The following is a 20270-nucleotide window of genomic DNA, read 5'->3' on the forward strand; positions in this document are numbered from 1 at the left end:
GATCTGAAAAACCTTTTGATCTGAAGGTGTATGATTAAATTTTATTTACAAAAAAAGGTATTTGTTTAAACGGACGACTCGGAGCGAAATATTCCGAAAAGCAGCCGATTTCCACATTTATGGAAATTCTAGGCAAAAAGGGGGTGTACTTTGAAGATGCTTTGAATACTTTGAAAATAGGAAAGTATTTTGATTTATTTTGGATTTTTAATCACAACATACTTCCCATAGTTCCATTTGTGTTATTCCAGAGTTTTAATGGCTTTATTATTATTATTATTATTCTAAAATGTAGGAGGGAAAAATAATTATATATATATATATATATATATATATATATATATATATATATATATATATATATATATATATATATATATATATATATATAGTTCTTAATTTGTATATCTGCTGGTCCCAGAACACTAAGGGTAGTGGTCCGGCAGGTCAGAAGGTACGCAAAAGGTCACAGTTCTTGAACTTACAGACATGTAAAAGTGCTTCCAGTATCTCACGTAGCCAACAATATTTAATGCTGAGAGTCGTGGGAGTGGTCACCAAACTGCTGCTTCTGCTCGCTCTCTTGGACTCTTGCCTTTTTCAGTATTTTGTTTGTGTTCGAAAATGGTGCTAATGATAACAGCTTTTCTCCATGACAGACTCTACAACTCATGCTATGTGACTGTAGGCTTCGCTTCGTGACAGTGAAATTATGTGACCTTTGAACTTGAAATGATTACATTATGTGAAAGAGGCTTTGACTATCAGCAGTATTTGAGCATTTCTGTTGTTTTTTTGTGGTTTGTTTTTTTTTGCATTTAGTGAATTAAAAACTGAAACTATTTGTTTTGATAATATTTCTGTGGGAGTCTCTACATCCAGCTGCAGAGGTGCTGGATCCATATAAAATGCAGGTGTGCTATGTTTTACAGGTTCTGGATACAAACACACATATTAAATTAACACACTCATTCACACCTAGGAGGAATGTAGAGCCACCAATCCATTTATTGGCAAGTTTTTTGGGATGGAGGAAACCAGAGAACCTGGAGGAAACCCAGACCAACAGGAAGAGAACATGTGAAACTCTGTACAGAAAGTAACCTGAGCTAGGGGTCAAACTGAGGACTCTGGAGCTGTGAGGCTGCCAATCTACATGTCCGCTACAGGTCCAAATGTGTCCCCTGGCTAGGACTTCTGCTAAATTGTGTAGTGTAGTGCTGGATGAACTGTTTCAGTAAGAAAACAATTCCTGTGTTATAAGAATAAAAAATCATTCCAGTGTTCTGTGTTGTACGTTCAGATGTGAGGACATCACTTCTTTTTATCGGATGGTGTTTTATTTAAGAGAATAAAAACAATAGAAATGCTAGTGTTATTGAGGTCTAGACTGATAAGATGAGGCATGTCAGCGTAACATACAGGGCAAGGTCAGGAGAAGCGAAACAGGAGTGTGGTGATAGCAGCAAGCATCTAACCCCACTATAAACATTTTTTGGGAGGGGCAGAGGTCAATAAATACCACAAGTGATCTCAGATCATCATATTCGGTCTGATCGTGTCTGATTTTGTTCCAGGATGGGCTTTTCTCAAGTTCTTTTTGCAGTTTTTTTGCTTTTTCCAAGCATCATAGCACAGATCACCACCACAGACACGTAAGATCTTAATATATTTTTCAGATTTTCTCTGAGAGCCTTGTAGATTTAATATGAAGAGATTTATTGTACAACTGATATGTTTGTTAATATTGTATGAATGGGATTTCCTCAAAATAGCTCGAATGAATGAAGGGCTCATAACATAAAGTAATAAACTGAGGTTTGTTGAAGAGGCTGATGGAGAATTGGTCAACTCTAGCAAATGAAAAAATTAAAAATAAACCTCATAACTACAGCTCTATACAAAGGTTTATCCAAGACTATTCCTTAAGTGAGGAAAATAAGTAAACAATATAAATGTGTACATCTGAACATCACCTGACCTCCTGCTGTCTTCCGTGTTTCACCTTCCACCTGATCCTCGCACTCCAGTCCCCGTCCGAGCTTGCCTCCAACCAGGTACCGTAACAATATACATGTTTACATTTGAGATATTCTGAATTAGTGATGCAGGTATTCAATGAGGCTTAATATGCTTAAGTGAGAGATGTTTAAAAATATGTGCAAATATTTATCACAAAGTGCAAGTGAAGCAGGCTTTCTCAACCTTTTTCAACACCATCAGTAACACCATTTAAAGGGCTCAAAATTCTTAGCTGACCCCCCCCCCCCACCTTAAAAAAATAAAACCACAAAAGATAGTATTAGTGGAGATATTAGTATATTAGCATATGTAACTGCTGTAGGCTACACGTATAACATCATGAAAATGATAGTATGTACATTTTATTTTGTAGTGTTTCTTGCTAGAGCCTCCTGCATTGTCATGCAAACATACACTTTTTAAAAATTATTTTAAATAAGGACTTCACATGCTGTCTGGTGTAAAGGCCACTTTTATTAAAATGCTGTCACTGCTGTGGTCCTGTGCAAAATATGCTATCAGTAATATTATTATATATTATATATGCTTATAGAGTGCAGTTGCTGTTACAAACTGTAGAGATGGTCAACATCGAAAGGACAGAGCATCGCTAAGTAGGAACTAATAAAACTATTTTCCCTTTTTTTTGGTCAATAGCTTTTACCTCTTGGCCGTGACCTTCCAGGCTGTAGGGGGCACCACAGAGAAGCTATGTATCACGGTGAACCCCTATGAAGTAGTTTCATTGGAAGTGAACCTGGATCTTAATGGCGACAGAGTGGTACTTCTGAAGGAAATATTTATTAGACAAGGATACTACCGCTGTATCCCGTTCCAGGTCAGACACCATCTTAAAACATTTCTCACCTCACAGGCAGGGATTCGTATCTCCAGTGATGAGTCTAAATGTTTCCCATCTTCTCTAGCTGATGATTTTGATCCTCTAAATATGTTTACATGAGTTCAGGTTTGTTAATTAACAGATGAAGTATCAGAAAAACACCTCTGATTTAAACAATATTCAAGTTGATTTTAATGGAAATGTAATAGGACAAATAAATAAATAAATAAGCTATAAATATTAACAGTAATGTTTTTGCAATTTAAAGCCTGGTTTGCTGTATAATATTGATAATATTGATATTGATAACACTGGATCTAAAAAATAAAAATAAAAATAGTGTAATGTTTTCTAAAGTTGCTATGTGTTATGATTTTGCCGTTTTGTTTTTAACAGGTTCCTGTTGTAAGCGTGGAATCAGTAGCGTCTATTGACATTCAGATAAATGGAGAAAGCACATCCCTGTACAAGACAACAAAGATCCTCATCAAACCTCCGACTTCTCTGATTATCATTCAGACGGATAAACCCATCTACAAACCAGGACAAACTGGTAACACTCTCTACACGGATTTTCACACTTCCTGCCCTCTGTTTTCCTAGGTTCCTGCCCCAGAGCCGCCCTGACCACGCCCCTGATCACTAACATGCAGCAGTGCCAGCATATTCCTCTTTTTGTCTCAGACCTTTGTCTTGTAAAAATATGGAGCAAATACTGTAGAAACGATAATGTATTAGAATGAGTGCATTAATACAAACTGTGATTTGCAGCTGCAGTACTGTCAGAGCTGCTGTTATAGAAAATTAATTACCTTTAGACCAATCACGATCCAGAAAACAGTCTGGTATCACGAACTGTATTGTTATAAACTCGAACAGCTTAAACTCTTGCGTGTTTCACTCCCCTCACTTTCTAATTTCATTTATCATCTCAAAATCTTTTAGTCCTTCTAGTATTATTTATATTTTAATGGTCATTTTGACCTCTGTCAGTATTTTAACTTGATTTGTCATGTGTCTATCTGCCTTTAACTGCCAGTTACTCTGTAAAGCTCCTTTGTGACAATGTCCATTGTTAAAAGCGCTATACAAATAAAATTGAATTGAACTGAATCTAATGAAATTATTTAAACCTGTATTAAAACCAAATCAATTTCAGAATGCAACAACATTATAGATATTATCTTTTATTCTCTGTAGTGATGTTCCGCATCGTCTCTCTTGATTCCAATTTCCTCACCTACAATCAGACGGTACGACAACTTTTACCATTTCTCTAAAATACTACTAAAAAATACTCTCATTGTATGTTTAACTTGCTTTTATCTTTTCTTATTGTTTCAGTTTCCAACAATAGAAGTGCAGGTACGGTGATGTGTGAAAGATTCAACACTTGTTAACTGGGCACTTTGTGTATTTATGACTTGCTATGTCTTTAAAACAATAATCAGTGCATTTACAGGCTTTTGCATTAGAAATCTTATAACTATTATTCTGATGCTGCTCTTATTATAAGGTTGTAAGGAAAAAAAAACTGAACATGGTATTCTCATTAATGGATGTTTTTGAACTGGACTGAGATCTAAGAGTAGTGTATTTTGTTGTTGTGTTTTTATTTCAGGACCCAAATTCGAACCGCATTGGTCAGTGGCTGAACGTGCCCTCGTACGGCAGTGTTGTGGATCTGTCATATCCCTTGAACTCTGAGGCCACAAAAGGATTTTATGTCATCACTGTCCGGAGCCAGAAAAATGAAGAGAAAATACAATCCTTTGAAGTCAAGGACTATGGTCAGGCTCAGTTTATCTTTATAAATGTCCTTAGAATAAAATATGTCTAATCTTTATTTTAATGATTGGTAAGAACAATATTGATAGAAATACCAGTTATGTTGTATTTTTATTTTCTTAATATGTCCTGGATACAATGTTTGTAATATACAGTAAGTATGAATTTAAAAATAACTTACTTATTATTCAGTAGAGAAATTGATCCAAACCTGTTACACTTCCGTCGGCAGATGGCGCCGCGGCTGCGAAGCGCAAAGACTGCTGCAGAAGCGCATGTGCATGAGACTCTTGTATGGACGGGCGCGGGTCGTTTGTGTTGATTTACTCCAGCTGTCTGTGTTTTAGTTGAATTATGTTGGTTATTTAAACCCCTCGTGCTGCTGTGCATGTCGCGCAAGATTATTTGTTTACGTGACTTGTGTTGTATGTACGTTTGAATGCAAGGGCGTAACCATGTTGTGGACACTGGGGGGAACTCAGCGGGAGGATATAGAAGTGTAAATAACGTTAATGGTCAAAACCTGGACCTGATGTTAGACTAGCCTACTTCGTGGGTGTGCAAATATCAAAAGTTATTTGACGTTCTTAAGAACAAACCAAGCCATGGTATGATGCCTTCTATACTAAGCTGAGGTTACTTACTATGTAGTAAAAGCTCGTATGTTCTGCTGCACTTTTCTACACTTGGCTGCTGTTTCCATTTCTTACAGACTGAGCTGCTAAAATTGTTGAGTATGGGCGCAACCAAGTGTCCAATTGGAGGGGGGGCACACACCTATTTTCACACACCTATTTTACAAACGGAAATATATTAAAAAGGAATAGACATAAATAAATAGAATAGATGAAGAAAAGACAGATCTGTTGGCAGGGTTCATTAATTAGGGACATATAAAAAATATTTTGTACTGTATATTGGGGGGGGGGGGTTGGTATTGCCTCAACATTGCGGGGGTCACGAAACCGCCAAAGAATGCGTGGTTACGCCCATGTTTGAATGGTGAATACGCTACGTGTGCTAAGCGGTCTTGCTTTCATGTCCTGTTCAGTTTCGACTTGCTCAACTCTGCCGCTTCCAAACGCAACGAGAGCTGCTGCAGCAAGCCGGGCCACACGCCACGTTGCCCCCGCACTATTTACCCTGCCCCAGCTGCCAGAAAACAACACCAGGCTACGCGGGCAGCAGAGCTACCCTAACTCCTCGGGCTTCCCACTGCTGGGGAATTACATCACACTGCCCAGTCCAGAACCGAAGGCAGGACTAGAACTTTTTTTGGGGGGGGGCAACGGCAACCTCAGAGCTCAAGCGTGAGACCTATGGGGAGGTCTCACGCATAGAGCTCCCTCCTGTGGTTGACATGGTGACCTCAGAGCTCCAGCATGAGACCTATGGGGAGGTCTGAGCTGTGGAGCTCCCGCCGGAGGTTAACATGGCAGCCTCAGAGCTCCAACGTGAGACCTACATGGTGGTCTCAGCTGTAGAGCTCCCTCCTGAGGTTAACATGGTGACCTCAGAGCTCCAGCGTGAGACCTACGGGGAGGTCTCAGCTGTGGAGCTCCCGCACACCGAGGAAGCTGTCCAGCCCCGCTGAGGATGTCCCTCCAAGCTCCAGCCTGCTGAGGACGTCCCTCCGAGCTCCAGCCCCGCTAAGGGCATAGTCCAGAATTCCAGTGCCGCTGAGGATGTCGTCCAGCGTTCCAGTCCTGCTGGGGGAGTGGCCCAGCGTCTCAGGACGGCGCCCCGACTTTCAATCCCGCCAGGGGTAGTTCTCAGTCTGTCTGCTGCCCGGCAAACATCGCCTCGTTTTCCCACACAGTGAGAGACTGCTCACACAGGGGCCCGAGCCGCCGTTGGAGGGGGGTGCTCGTTGGCGCTCCTCCCGGAGCGCCTCTGGAGGGGAGTTCTGTTACTCTTCCGCCGGCAGATGGCGCTGCGGCGGCGAAGTGCAAAGACTGCTGCAGAAGCAGTTGTTTGTTTTGATTTACTCCCTGTTTAAGCATTGGTTGATTTAATCCAGGTGTCCGTGTTTTAGTTTAATTATGTTGGTTATTTAAAGCCCTCATGCTGCTGTGCACGTTGCACAGTATTATTTGTTTATGTGACTTGTGTTGTGTGAACGTTTGAATGGTGAATACGCTACGTGTGCTAAGCGGTCTTGCTTTCAGGTCCTGTTCAGTTCCCTGCACCTGCTTCTGCCTCAAGTCCCGTGTCGTGACAAAACCTGTTTTAGGGAAATAGTATAACTTTTTTTCTTTTTGACAAAAAAATCAGTAGCATACCAGTTTTATCAAGTTCAAAATTTCTAATATCCCCTTCTCTAGCTACATTTTATTTTAAATCACTAATTCCTAATTATTCTGTAGTGGAAAAAAAAACATTTCACCTGTGTTTTTCTGTTTTACTTATTAACCAGGTTGCCACTCATTTCTGTATTTAGGGGTTCAAGCACCTGGTCAGAAAATCTATGTGGATGAGGTTTACTGTATATGGTTGAATAAAAAATAAAAACAGTGAACACTTTTATGTATAATACAAATCTATATAATGAATTATTTCAATTAACGATCTAAAATATAAAAACATTAATGATGTGAAAGCCAGGAGCGTGTTTGGACGGTCAATTTGGCCGGTGACTGCATTTTTCTAGATTATGCAATAAATCTGTTATAAAGCTCCATGTAAAACATTTAGAGACATACGATTAGGTTCTAGAAATAATCCTTGTCAAATCTGATGACTGTGTTGAACACAGTAATAGAAGTAAATGAGAATAGAGTAAATTAAATTATCACCTACTAAACAACACAATTCAAATTAGCAGCTGTATTTTAGCACTGCGTTTATTGTCTCTTTTAGTTCTGCCCACGTTTGAAGTGACGGTCCAACTTCCTCCAGTCATAACCATCCTGGACACACAGGCTACGCTGAAAGTGTGTGCTAAGTGAGTGTTCAGTACTCAGTAATGTTCTTTCTCTTAATTTTTTTTTTTTTTTTTAACAATACAGTTGTAACATACCCAACATGATGTCCATACTGGAAGTCTGACTTACAAAATTAGGAAATTATTGCAAGAAATGAAAAAGCTCAAACATTTATGTTGGAAAAGTTATTTTTTGCTATTGCTTCACTTACATTTTTTAAAAAATGCATCATTTATGTTCTTATACTTTTTTCCTTTCTCTGCAGATATACATACGGGAAGCCGGTGAATGGGACGGTGAAGGCCAAAGTCTGCCATAACAGCTACAGATACTTCTGGATCCGACTAGGAAGCACAATGCTACCAAACATCTGCAAGGACTATATATTCAAGGTTAATCAGCTTACTCTGAAACCAACAGAATATGCTCATAAGTGAAACAATAACGCCTACTCAGATACTCTTCTGAATCAAAACAATTTTGTTTGCAAATTTTTCCAAAGCTAACTTTTGCATTACCTTCATTATAAACCATTTCATTCACTTTTGGACAGAATTTGGATGTATGTAATACAATGTTAGTTAATGTTACTGATGGTGTTATTATGCTGAAGTTCATGGTTTGTTCAGCTTAAATAATGAACTAAACAGTGCATGCATCAGTATTAAAACTACTATGAAAAGGGATTATTAAATAAGGATGTATTTCTTATTCATTTGTTTTTTTAATCATTTAATATTTATTTTTGCTTTAGACTGACAGGACAGGCTGTGGAGAAATTGTCTTAAATCTGAATGAATATGCTTTAACTGATTCACGCTATCAAGGTGTAATCAACGTTCAGTGTGAAGTGGAAGAATATGGCACTGGTAAGATATTCCTAAAATCAAGCCTCTTGTAAAAATGCTTTCTTTATACTATTAATTAAGATTTAAAGTTTATATTATTATTATTATTATTATTATTATTATTAACATTATTAACATTGTTATTATTATTATTATTATTATTATTATTATTATTATTAAGTGTGCATGCCTCACACCTCCAGGGTTAAGGGTTAGATTCCCTCCCTGGGCCTATGCCTGCAGAATTGATGGCCACAACACGTCTCAAAAAAGTTGGGACGGGGGCAACAAAAGGCTGGAAAAGTAGGGGTTAGTAAAAATATACAGCTGGAGTTTAATTGATTAACAGGTCAGTAATGTGATTGGGTATAAAAAGTGTATCTTAGTCTTTCATAAGTAAAGATGGGAAGAGGATCAGCAATCTGTGAAAAACTGCATCTACAATTTGTGAAACAATTTCAGAATAATGTTCCTCAATGTAAAATTGTGAAAACTATGAATATCGCATCATCTACAGTACTTCATATCATCAAAGGATTCTGAGAATCTGGAGAAATCTCTGTGCACAAGAGACAAGAGTGAAAATCAATATTGCATCTGGGACTTTCGAGCCTTCGGGCGGTACTGCATTAAAAACAGGCATGATTCTGTAATGGAAATCACGGCATGGGCTCAGAAACATGTCCAGAACTCATTGCATTTGAATACAGTTTGCCGTGCCATCCACAAATGCTGCTTAAAGCTCTATCATGCAAAGAAGAAGCCATATGTGAACATGACCCAGAAACGTCACCATCTTCTTTGGGCCAAAGCTTATTTAAAATGGACCAAGGAGAAGTGGAAAACTGTTCTGTGGTCAGATGAATCGAAATTTTAAATTCTTTTTGGAAACCATGGATGCTTCGTCCTCTAAACTAAACAGTACTAAAGAGGAGAGGGACCATCCGGCTTTTTATCAGCATTCAGTTCAAAAGACTGCGCCTCTGATGGTATTGGGGTGCATTACTGCCTATGGAATGAGCAGCTTGCATATCTGGAAAGGCACATCAATGCAAAAAGGTATATACAGGTTTTAGAGCAACATATGCTTCCATCCAGATTCCATCCCATTTTTACTTCAGAGAGACTTTGTCTCTCGAGGATACTCTTTTTATACACAACCAGACCTGTTGCCAATTAACCTAATTAGTTACAAAATGTTCCTCCAGCTGTTTCTTTTTTAGAACACTTATTTTTCAGACTTTTGTTGCCCCGTCCCAACTTTTTTTGAGACGTGTTGCGGCCATCAAATTCAATGTTACCTTATTTTTTTCCTAAAATGGTACATTTAATCAGTTTAAACATTTGCTATGTTTTCAACGTTCTATTGTGAATAACATATGGGTTTATGAGATTTGCAAATCATTGCATTCTGTTTTTATTTACATTGTACATATCGTCTCAACTTTTTTGGAATTGGCATTGTATATATTACAGACACAGAGTGGTCAAGGTGTTGGCTTCATTGTACATATAAGAAATCTGTCTGGGGGAAAACAAAAACTTCCAGTGCATTTTGTGCTGACGGAAAGCAGAATGTGAAAAGACTATAGGTTGGGTTATTTAAACATCATTTTAACTCCGTGTTTACCCTGTAGGTGTGACTCTGACTGCTTCAGGCAGCTCTGTTATATCATCTAATATTGTGACCATTTCATTTGAGAATTCACCAACAGTGTTTAAGCTCGGAATGACGTATGAAGGACAGGTAATTTCATTACTGACCTTTAAAATTGTTTACTTTTTGTTAATTGGCTTCTTTGCTAAACATTAATAAAGGCACTGAGCTAACATGAACACCTCTAGCTATCTGTCATTACATAGCAAAGCAAGCAAGTGTGCTAATATTAGGCTAAATATTACATTGTGTTCCTAAAAATCTAGCCAATTTTGCTCGCTAGTGTAATTAAACCAGTGTCCAGTTTCAATACCAGTTTATTTAATGTTTGTATAACTGTTTTACTGTGTAATGCAAATTAGTAGTTGACTTTTTCAAATTGTGTTACTTTGTAATTAAATCCATAACATAAAATAAGTTTCCTAGCCAGATATTTAACATTGTGCAAACTATTGTGTGATTAAAAGCAGTATTTTGGGCTTAGTCAAGGTCTGTGATAAGTTAATTGATTTGATGATTTTGTTTCTGATATTGTGCTCTGATGTCCCTGTCCATTTTCTTTAGGTTAAAGTGACCGGCCCAAACGCCAGTCCAATGATAAATAAAGAAGTGCTTCTGACTGTAAGTTATGGTAATGTTAAAAATTCAGTGTGGAGTCTGGTTACAAATGACAAAGGCATCGCAAACTTTTCCCTCGAAACTCAACAATGGGGTATGCAGCAAGTCTCTCTTCAGGTAGGTGGAGTCTTTGTTTTTCTTTTCAGTTTTTTTATTTTATTTTCAAAAACGAACTCTTATGTGAAATGTGAAAGGCGTCTCCATCCGCTTGCAGATTAAGACGGCAATAGAGATTTATTGTTTACAGAGTGTTTAAAAAGTTTTTACAGGTGCCACAATGATTAGCAGTTGTATGGTTTTATTCATAAAGAATGGGTGCTTGGTAAGGCATGGCACATGTCTACTTGGGAGAAAGCGACCAATAATAAAATGAACCAATGAAATGAAACTCTACTAAATTCTGTGAACTCTATTATTTAAATTTTTTTTAGATAATTTCTCCTGTTAGCTTCTAATATGATGTGGTGCCTTCAGCTAAATAATTTATAAACAAATTTTGGATAGACATCAACACAGGATCTACAACAGACACAGAGTCTGTGAACTATATCTAGGTCCCATACATTTATACGGAGATATATGATTCATTTATGTTGTTCAGTCCACTGAAATACTTTGCTGGTTCCACATCTAGACAGTGGAGCACCAGCTGATGAGGCCTGATATAACAGCTATAAAGATTTGTTGCCTCACTTTCTACTGAATGTATTATGACAAAAGAATGCAGCTTTTTGCAAAATTGAGAATTCAGCAGCACTATGGTTTAAAAATATGTAATATGTTAGTTTTATTTTTCTGTTTTTCTCTAATTATTCTTTTAAACAGGCAGAGTATGAAACCACTAACAGAAAAGTTGTATATGTGGCAAATCAGCTCACACCATACTACCCCACAGCCTACCTCCATCTTCAGCCTTTCTACTCCAAGAGCCTGAGTTTTATTAAATTGAGAAGCAGCTCGATGCCTTTCAGCTGCGATAAAAATGCTGTGATTGAAGCGGAATATATGATACATGACAATATACGCGTACAACCCTATATGTTCTTCTTCTACATGGTGCGTTTGGCTTTCACTCTAACATTTATTTATAATCAAGAAACTTTGTAACCCATGGATTTCTAGCATATATTGTATAATGCTTGTCTTTGTTGTAATTTTCACCAGCAGAGTTGGAAACTACAGTTTCTGTACTAACTGAACTGAGCACTTGTACTTAATCAAATTCTCAGTCCTTGTATGTTTTCAGTTTTTCATTTAAACCGTCCAAGTAGGTCTAAGTTTTAAAAATTATTTTTTTAAATTTTAATTGAAATTCATGCGTTGCAATTCATGCATCTTAATTTTATTGTGTAGGTGATGTCTAGAGGACATTTGGTTCAGCAAGGACGTCTTTTGGTTACTATACCCTCAGGAAAAGGTTAATACACATCACAAACATCACACCATCCATATATTAACTTCCCATGAATTTTTAAACCAATACAGTTTTGCACCAAGGTAAGTGCTGGAAAACATCTGGGTTACGCATGTAATTCTGTTCTCTGGGAAGGGAACGAGACAATGCATTTAGCATAACAGTACGGGGGCGCCCTTGCTCACTTATGAAGCCTGTGTAAAATCATGCCTCTATTTATAGCCTTGCCAGAATCAGGTGCTGTGGCAATTAAGCGCATCGCGTGGTATAAATATGCCACCTGTGAACCCGGCCATCAGCCTCTATTATCTGAAGCAAAGACGCAATTCATAGGCCTATCCCAGTATGACAAAGCTACGCAACGTCTCATTCCCTTCTCAGGAAACATGGTTACATGCGTAACCCAGATGTTCCCTTTCAAAGGGAACTCCACATTGCGTTTAGAATAACAGTATGGTAATGAGAATATCCACTCCATCATACCGAGGGTACGGCCTGTTTAAAAAGACCCAAGCCTGAGGGTCACTGCAAGACACTCGAGCCCAGGGTGGAATGAATATCCTGACTGTAATAACTAAGGAATGTTTGTGGCGTAGACCACCTTGCAGCAGAACACACATCCTGTAAGGATACACTTTTGGACAAAGCCTTTGAGGAGGCAACCGCCCAAGTGGAATGAGCCCTTATGCCCAGAGGCATAGCAAGACCATGCACCTTATAAGCAATAGAGTTTGTATCTACTATCCAATTAGAGATGCTCTGCTTTGTCACAGCATCAACTCTACTGTTGCCGTCAAAGCAGACAAGCAGCTGCTCCGACTTACACCAATGGCCAAAGCAGTGGATGTAAGTACAGAGAGTCCTTACTGGACACAGCATGTGCATCCTCTTTTGTTCTCGTGTGAGGCATGGAGGAGGGCAGAAAGCCTGCAACACCACAGGGTACCTAAGGAATATAATCTGGCCTAGAATACAGGAAGGCCTTGGCTAATCCAGAGGCAAAGTCAAGGCAGGAAGGCGCAGCAGAAAGAACTTGTAGATCTCCTACTTGCTTGAGAGATGTCAGGGCCAGCAGAAGAGCTACCTTTAGAGTCAGAACGGCCCTAACAACCTCATGTCCTTGATACATCCCTCAATGGCCCCTCAGGACCACTTTTCTTTGTCTGCTTGAAGCGTCTTTTGTTTCTTTACACAAACAACCTACATGCAGTCTTGCTGAAGATAATAAGGCTGACTGCGGGGTTCACAGGTGCCATATTTATGTCACACTTAATTGCCACATCACCTGATCAAGGCAGGCCTATAAATAGAGGCATGATTTTACACAAGCTTCAGATACCAGTCACGTGTGCAAGGGCGCTCCCCTACTGTTATGCTAAATGCACTGTCGAGTTCCCTTTGAAAGGGAACTTTGTTTTAATGTTAGATACATAGCCTAAATTCTAATTGGGATATTTGTTTACATTTTTCATTTGATTTTGTTCTATTATTATTATTAACCTGTAAATGGCACTGTGTGGCTGGCTGATGCACTTAAACTTTGAATATTTATCTGTTTTGTAGCAGAGATCAAAGGCACACTGTTTCTGTCACTGAGGAACATGCTACAGTTTTCCCCGGTTGCTCAGGTGGTCCTGTACACAATCCTTTCCAGTGGTGAGGCTGTAGCAGACAGCATGAACTTCCCTATTCAGCTGTGTTTTGCTAACAAGGTCAGAAATTAATCATCGCAGGTCACAATCCTTGTTTTGACCTTTTCGATACGTGGGTCTATAAAATGACCCAGTTTCAAATAGATATGTGGATACAAGTTATTTTCTTTAGAGACAGAGCAGTGGCCCTAGTGTGGGGCTCTAGCAGAATGTTAAGCTCCTTAAGCTAACAGACATTAAGGCAAATACCCCTTCAGAGCAACCTCATTTCAGGCACTGACCACAGCTCATGACCCTAGGTGAGTAGAGGGAAGTAGATTAACTGGTAAACAGACCATTTTGTCCAAAAACGGAACATCTTCTTTAACACCATGGACCAGTACAGCAATCGTAACACTGCTTCTGCTGACCCAATCTGTTTGTCAATCTTGTGCTCTGTTTTTCCATCACTCAAAACTACTTAAATCTCTGCCAGATCAACAGTCTTCTCCTCAACTGAAGGGAGTTAGGGACCTAGAACTTGAAGGTGCTGGTTTTCATCCCACTCCACTCCCTTCAAACTTAGCAGCCAAATGTTTTAGAATGGATTATTGATTAGGTTTAGGATTATGCCAAAAGAACAACACCATCTTCAAATATTTGTAATAGTACTAGCCCCCCATACCAAATAACTCTCCAACCTTGACTGCGTCTTGATGTCCCATCCATGAAAAACATAAACAGGGTTTGAGACCAGACAAACCCTTAATGAGGTTCCACACCTACTTTAACACCAAGAATACAGAAAATAGATCTCTCACTGTGCTCATACAGAGACTTGATTGCAGCAGCAAGATACCTTACCTGAGCTCCTGCAATACCTTTCCCTTCAATGTCAAAGCACATGATTATAGGCCTTCTCCAAAATCCATAAACACCTGTAGATTGACTTAGCATACAACCATTGTTTATCCCAAAGCTGTGCATGAGTAAAGAGCTGGCCCATGGCTTATGAGGAAACTGCATGATTCTTCTGGATTGTAGGTTCAACTGTAAAATGGAGTATCTTCTATAGATCCCTGGCATGGACCTTTCCTCAAAGGCTGAGGAGTGTGATTCCCCTATAATTGGAAAACACTGTCTCGTCCATGTTTTTTTTTTAAATACTGACCACATCCCACAAGAGCACCAACCCAGATCCCCGTGCAACATTAAAGAGCATGTTAACTGCATGACCGCAACCTTGTCCAGCCTTCAACTCCTTTCAATTCAGATCTCACCAAATCGCATCTGATTTGGTGAGATCTGAATTGAAAGGTGGCATCCTTGCCACTGAAGAATGAAGGATTCTACCTGCTGTTTTAAACTCAGACCAGAGATATCTGGCAATGCCAACTGAAGGAAAAAATGTTCATAGGGTGAGGAGTTCCTCGAAGTGCTACTCAACAATCATTCAGCAATGTCCTAAGTTTTCTTTCAAAGGCCTAGCCCCACTTCTCTACTCCCGATACCCTGGTTAGCACCTTGTGCACATCAGTTTTCAGTTGGCTCTGCACTTGGGTTCTATCTGCCTTCATAGTGGGGATGGTGTTCTCAGGTGATTATTTTATAGTGATTCACAGAGTTGAATTTCCACCAAAAGCAGAGGTTTGTGCTGAGGCAAAAGAGTTTTATAATTAAGATGCTGATAGACATCACATTTCCATTTAATATAGCAACAAGACAACCATGGGAAGCAACAGTTTAATAAGTATTACATTTAGTATTGAACTTGACAATACCTGAATAAAATATTGGTATGTTGGTTTCGATAAATTACAAATTCTTGCATTGACCAGAAGTTTATTTATTTATTTATTTACTTACTTACTTACTTACTTACTTACTTACCTACTTACTTACTTACATTGTTGTGGTCTTTCAGGTGTCTCTGAATTTCTCAGAATCATCGGAGCTTCCTGGTGCTAAGGTGTCTTTGATCCTGAGAGCCACCCCAGGATCACTGTGTTCAGTGAGGGCCATCGATCAGAGTCTGTTATTGCTGCGACCAGAGAATGAGCTCAACACGGAATCTGTATGTTGAATTCAACAAAATGTCTTTGAGTTTACTCATTTACATAATAACTTGTTTTCAATAGGTGCAATGTTGTTAATTATAACAGTGATTTACAATGAACTCTTTTTGAGGAATTACATCACACCTGATTATTCCAGGTGTTCAACATGCTGCCTGTCAAGACGTTATTAGGATATCCATACAACTTCTATGATGAGGATTCATCCGAATGCTGGGGGAGGCCAGTTTATATACCAAACTATGGTAAAATCGATGTGTACAACACATTTAAAGTAAGACATCATGCATTTTTCAAAAAAAAAAAAACCTTTTTTTGAGAGGCTGGTGAGGGAATGACTTTTCTTAGCTGCTATAATGTAAACGAGAACAGGAACTAACGTTTCACAAATGGACCTATAAACAGTATGAGATACTACATTAAAAACTGTCATTTTTGTCAAATTGCTGTGGTATAAGATGAAGAAAACGTCTGGGTTACCCATGTAACCATCAACCCAAAGTTGATTATTTTCCTATAACATGTCTCCAGGTGTTCCCATTCAAAGGGAACTTCGACGTTGCATTTAGCATAACAAAATGGAAGCATCTCTCGCGTGTGACCGGCTTTGAACCTTGCGTAAAATCAATGCATATTTATAGGCTTGCCATGATCAGGTGACGTTGCAATTAAGCGCGTCGCGTGATATTAATATGGCACCTGTGGACCGCGCCATCAGCCTCTATTATCTGAAGCGAATACACAATTCACAGGCCTGCCCTGGTAGGATAAAGCTATGCAACATCTCATTCCCTTCTCAGGGAACAGGGTTACATGCGCTATATCCAGGCTGTAATAACGAATGAATGTGTGTGGCGTAGACCAAACTACAGCAGCACACACATCCTGTAAGGATACCCCTTTGGACAAAGCCTTCGCAGAGGCGACCGCCCTAGTGGAATGAGCCCTTATGCCCAGAGCCGTGGCGGGACCGGGCGCCTAATAAGCAATAGGGATTGCTTCCTCTATCCAATTAGAGATGCACTGCTTTGACACAGCATCACCTCTACTGTCGCCGCCAAAGCAGACAAGCAACTGCTCCGAATTACGCCACTGGCTGAAGCAGTGGACGTAAGTACAGAGAGTCCTTACTGGACACTGCAGGTGCATTCTCTCTTGTTCCCGTGTGGGGAATGGAGGAGGGCAGAAAGCCTGCAACACCACATGGTGGACAGCTGATGTAGGCACCTCTATCCGGCATAGGATACAGGAAGGCCTCGGCTAATCCAGGGGCAAAGTCAAGGCAGGAAGGGGCAACAAAGAGAGCTTGTAGATCTCCTATTCGCTTGAGAGATGTCAGAGCCAACAGAAGAACTACCTTTAGAGTCAGAAGCTTCTCAGAGGCTGACACTAACTGCTCAAATAGGGCCCCTGACAGCCTGACCAGAGAACACTGAAAACTTGCGGCCACCTTGGCTAGGGGAAGCCCTACAGTAGCACTGGGGGCCAACTGCCCTTACAACCTCATGTCCCCTGATACATATGTCCACGGCCCCTCAGTAGCGCTCTTCTTTGCCTGCTTGGCCTTCATGACCTTTCTCAGACAGGCCTAGTAGCAGGCCGTGATTGTGGCCGCCCAGGTCCACTGGCTATTTGCAGGGGTTGGCGGGCTGCAATACTTGCCTTCTGGGTCTCCCTTGCACTAGTGCTGGCTCGAGACAACAGGGAAGGAACTCACTGAATGCCACCAGATGTCAAACTCACTCAGCAGGTCTGTTTGGTAGGTCTGAAAAACTGTCATTGTCTGCAGTGACCCACAAGCAAGACTACTACTGCATAGGCCTAGCCCACCAATGCCACGGTGGCTTGGATGGCAAAGCCGACCCCCCTAATTATCTGCCGTCAGTGGAAAGAGGTAGCTCACAAGCGTCTCCTCCACCTTCAGCATAGCTAAATAGCCATGCTGTTCATTCCCCACAATGGCCGAATAATCCAACATCGTGGGCTTATAAATACGTCTTATGCATGGTTTTCCTCCAGAAGCCTGATATTTTGTCATGCACTTATGGAAGAAAGGGGAGTTTCTGCAGTGTGAGAGATTTACTTTCACTGGGGAGAAAAAGGCTCATCCAGCCTTAGTAATCACTTCAAGCAGCTCTTTATACGCTGCCCCCCCCCTTTCCATACCATAAGGAGGAGTCATGATGCGAGCTCCAAAATCCAGCGGAGAGCCGAACCCAGAAGACAGAGCAAGAGATAGGCCATCGCTTGTCTCCGGCTCCTCTTCCGGGTCCATAAGAGATCCCCCAAACCTGAGATGGCTAGCTGCCTCGGCAGCTTACGGCCCGGATCCACAATGCTCCGAAACCCAACTCGCTTCGGCTTCCGATAAGAGCGCGAGCCAAGCTGCTTAATGTAGGCATTACCATGCGCAGCCTCTCGAGGCTGCCATTGCATGCTACATCCCAAGACACTTCACACAGAAAGTCTGCACTATTCCACGTGATGAAACGGGAGCAAACCGTAACACACTTCCTGAATTCTCTCACTCATATTTTTCTCTCTTGCTCATTCCTTTTTTTCTTTTCTTTTTTTTTAAAGGGATAGAAATGTTCTGAGATTTTGAGAAAAGATAGCAAGGAATTGAAGTGTCTTTTTCTTTCTTTACACAAACGACTGACATGCAGTCTTTCGCTGAAGATAATAAAGGCTGATGGCACAGTTCACATGTGCCATATTTATATCACATGACACGCTTAATTGCCACGCCACCTGATCATGACAGGCCTATAAATAGGCATGATTTTACACAAGTTCAGATGCTGGTCATGCGCGAGAGGCACTCGCATAGTGTTATGCTAAATGCAATGTCAAAGTTCCCTTTGAATGGGAACACCTGGTGACATGTTGTTATAGGAAAATAATCAACTTTGGGTTGGTAACCGTAACCCTAATTTATCACACCACTCCAACATTAATTAGTTTACAGTATGACATTGAGTGATTTATTCATTACTTATTCAGCAGTATACTCATTTTCATAGTGGATGATTCCAAATATCATTTGCAGTACTATATCATACCTCTTGCAGTACCTTCCATGTAAATTCCATGGAGTATTGCTTTTTCCCATAATTCTGTTCCTGTTTTGCCTATACAGGTAGACCTATACATGTAGTAATTCTATAAAGCAATATTGTGAAAATGTCATAATCTTAAAAATGTAGGTCGACGTGTAATGTTATCTTGAACATGCAAAAATAATTTTGTGTTCCCATTTTTCTTTCAGGATGTTGGAATCAAGATACTCACCAATGCCATAGTCAAGAAACCTATTGAGTGTTTTCCATTTCAAACAAGTGAGTGTTGGGTTTTTTTTTTCCAGTCATTTCCTTCTTGACATGATATGTTTGTTATATCACTGTATTGCTCCATCCGCAGCTGTTGACATAGAAGAAACAATCATGCCTATACGAAGGAATATAATGCCCATGCTTACATTAACCATGAATACAACACCCATGACTGCATCAACCACAGTTGAAACAAGTGCTTCAACTACCTCGAGATCAACAACTCCTTCAGTTGCCCCAGTCGTTACGATCCGCAAATATTTCCCAGAGACGTGGATTTGGGATCTCGTTTCAGTCAGGTGTGCATGTTTAATTGAATTTTGTTTCCACTTTCTTCAGTCTGTGTTACTGAGTCAGTGTTTTTTCCTCTACAGTCAGACTGGATCAACGACTGTTATTAAAATGGTTCCAGACTCCATCACTACATGGCAGGCTGGTGCATTTTGTACATCATCTGTTGGGTTCGGAGTCGCACCGAAAACCCAGCTCACTGCCTTCCAGCCTTTCTTTGTGAGCCTCACCATGCCGAGCTCCGTCATCCGAGGAGAAGTGTTCACGCTCAAAGCCACCGTCTTCAATTACCTCCAAAGCTGCATGATGGTGAGCTCACACGTTTAGTTATTAGTTATTTTCTGAAAAAAAAGATAAGGCATCACAGTGTTAAGAGAAAATGACATTCAGATGGGTTTTAATTTCCTACAAGGATTCCTCATGTATAGTATTGCCAACTGACTGATGTTAGCATTACATTTTGTGACTATTTAGATACCTTTAGCAACTTTATTTTAAAAAAAAAGAGCCTGGTGACAAATCAAGAGGTTTTTGCGCACATATTAGTGACTGTCCTGCACTTGATATGTCCCTCCAGCTCACATCACAGTTGCTGGTTATGAGCTGAGACAGCAAAATTCACTTGACTCCACCAGTGTGTAAAGTCAACAGCAAATCACTGCTCAGCATTGTTTATCCCACTGGCACATTTTCTGGACACCTCCTACTCCTTAGAACATGTTTTATTCCAGTCAATGTGATTCAATGAATATGCAAATTACTCTGTGATGTCATCTGTGGCGTCATCTGGTGTCACACTACTTTCCTTGAATAAGGATCAACTGAGGAA

General features: G+C 40.0%; 1 protein-coding gene across 1 annotated transcript in view; it reads left to right on the plus strand.

Moving 5' to 3' along the window:
* The first annotated feature begins 1955 nt into the window (after nucleotides 1-1955).
* Nucleotides 1956-20270, plus strand: part of LOC128607271 (alpha-2-macroglobulin-like) — a 30766-nt gene continuing 12451 nt past the window's right edge. Inside the window, exons 1-15 of the mRNA XM_053623945.1 lie at nucleotides 1956-2057; nucleotides 2669-2860; nucleotides 3260-3416; nucleotides 4064-4116; nucleotides 4208-4228; nucleotides 4485-4653; nucleotides 7511-7595; nucleotides 7841-8008; nucleotides 12886-12958; nucleotides 13660-13824; nucleotides 15668-15817; nucleotides 15958-16092; nucleotides 19087-19156; nucleotides 19239-19449; nucleotides 19525-19750. Coding sequence (XP_053479920.1) covers nucleotides 1956-2057; nucleotides 2669-2860; nucleotides 3260-3416; nucleotides 4064-4116; nucleotides 4208-4228; nucleotides 4485-4653; nucleotides 7511-7595; nucleotides 7841-8008; nucleotides 12886-12958; nucleotides 13660-13824; nucleotides 15668-15817; nucleotides 15958-16092; nucleotides 19087-19156; nucleotides 19239-19449; nucleotides 19525-19750 — 1977 coding nt within the window. The remainder of the gene's footprint in view (nucleotides 2058-2668; nucleotides 2861-3259; nucleotides 3417-4063; nucleotides 4117-4207; nucleotides 4229-4484; nucleotides 4654-7510; nucleotides 7596-7840; nucleotides 8009-12885; nucleotides 12959-13659; nucleotides 13825-15667; nucleotides 15818-15957; nucleotides 16093-19086; nucleotides 19157-19238; nucleotides 19450-19524; nucleotides 19751-20270) is intronic.

Source organism: Ictalurus furcatus, chromosome 5 (genome assembly GCF_023375685.1).
Source record: "Ictalurus furcatus strain D&B chromosome 5, Billie_1.0, whole genome shotgun sequence".
In the NCBI taxonomy this organism is placed as follows: Eukaryota; Metazoa; Chordata; class Actinopteri; order Siluriformes; family Ictaluridae; genus Ictalurus; species Ictalurus furcatus.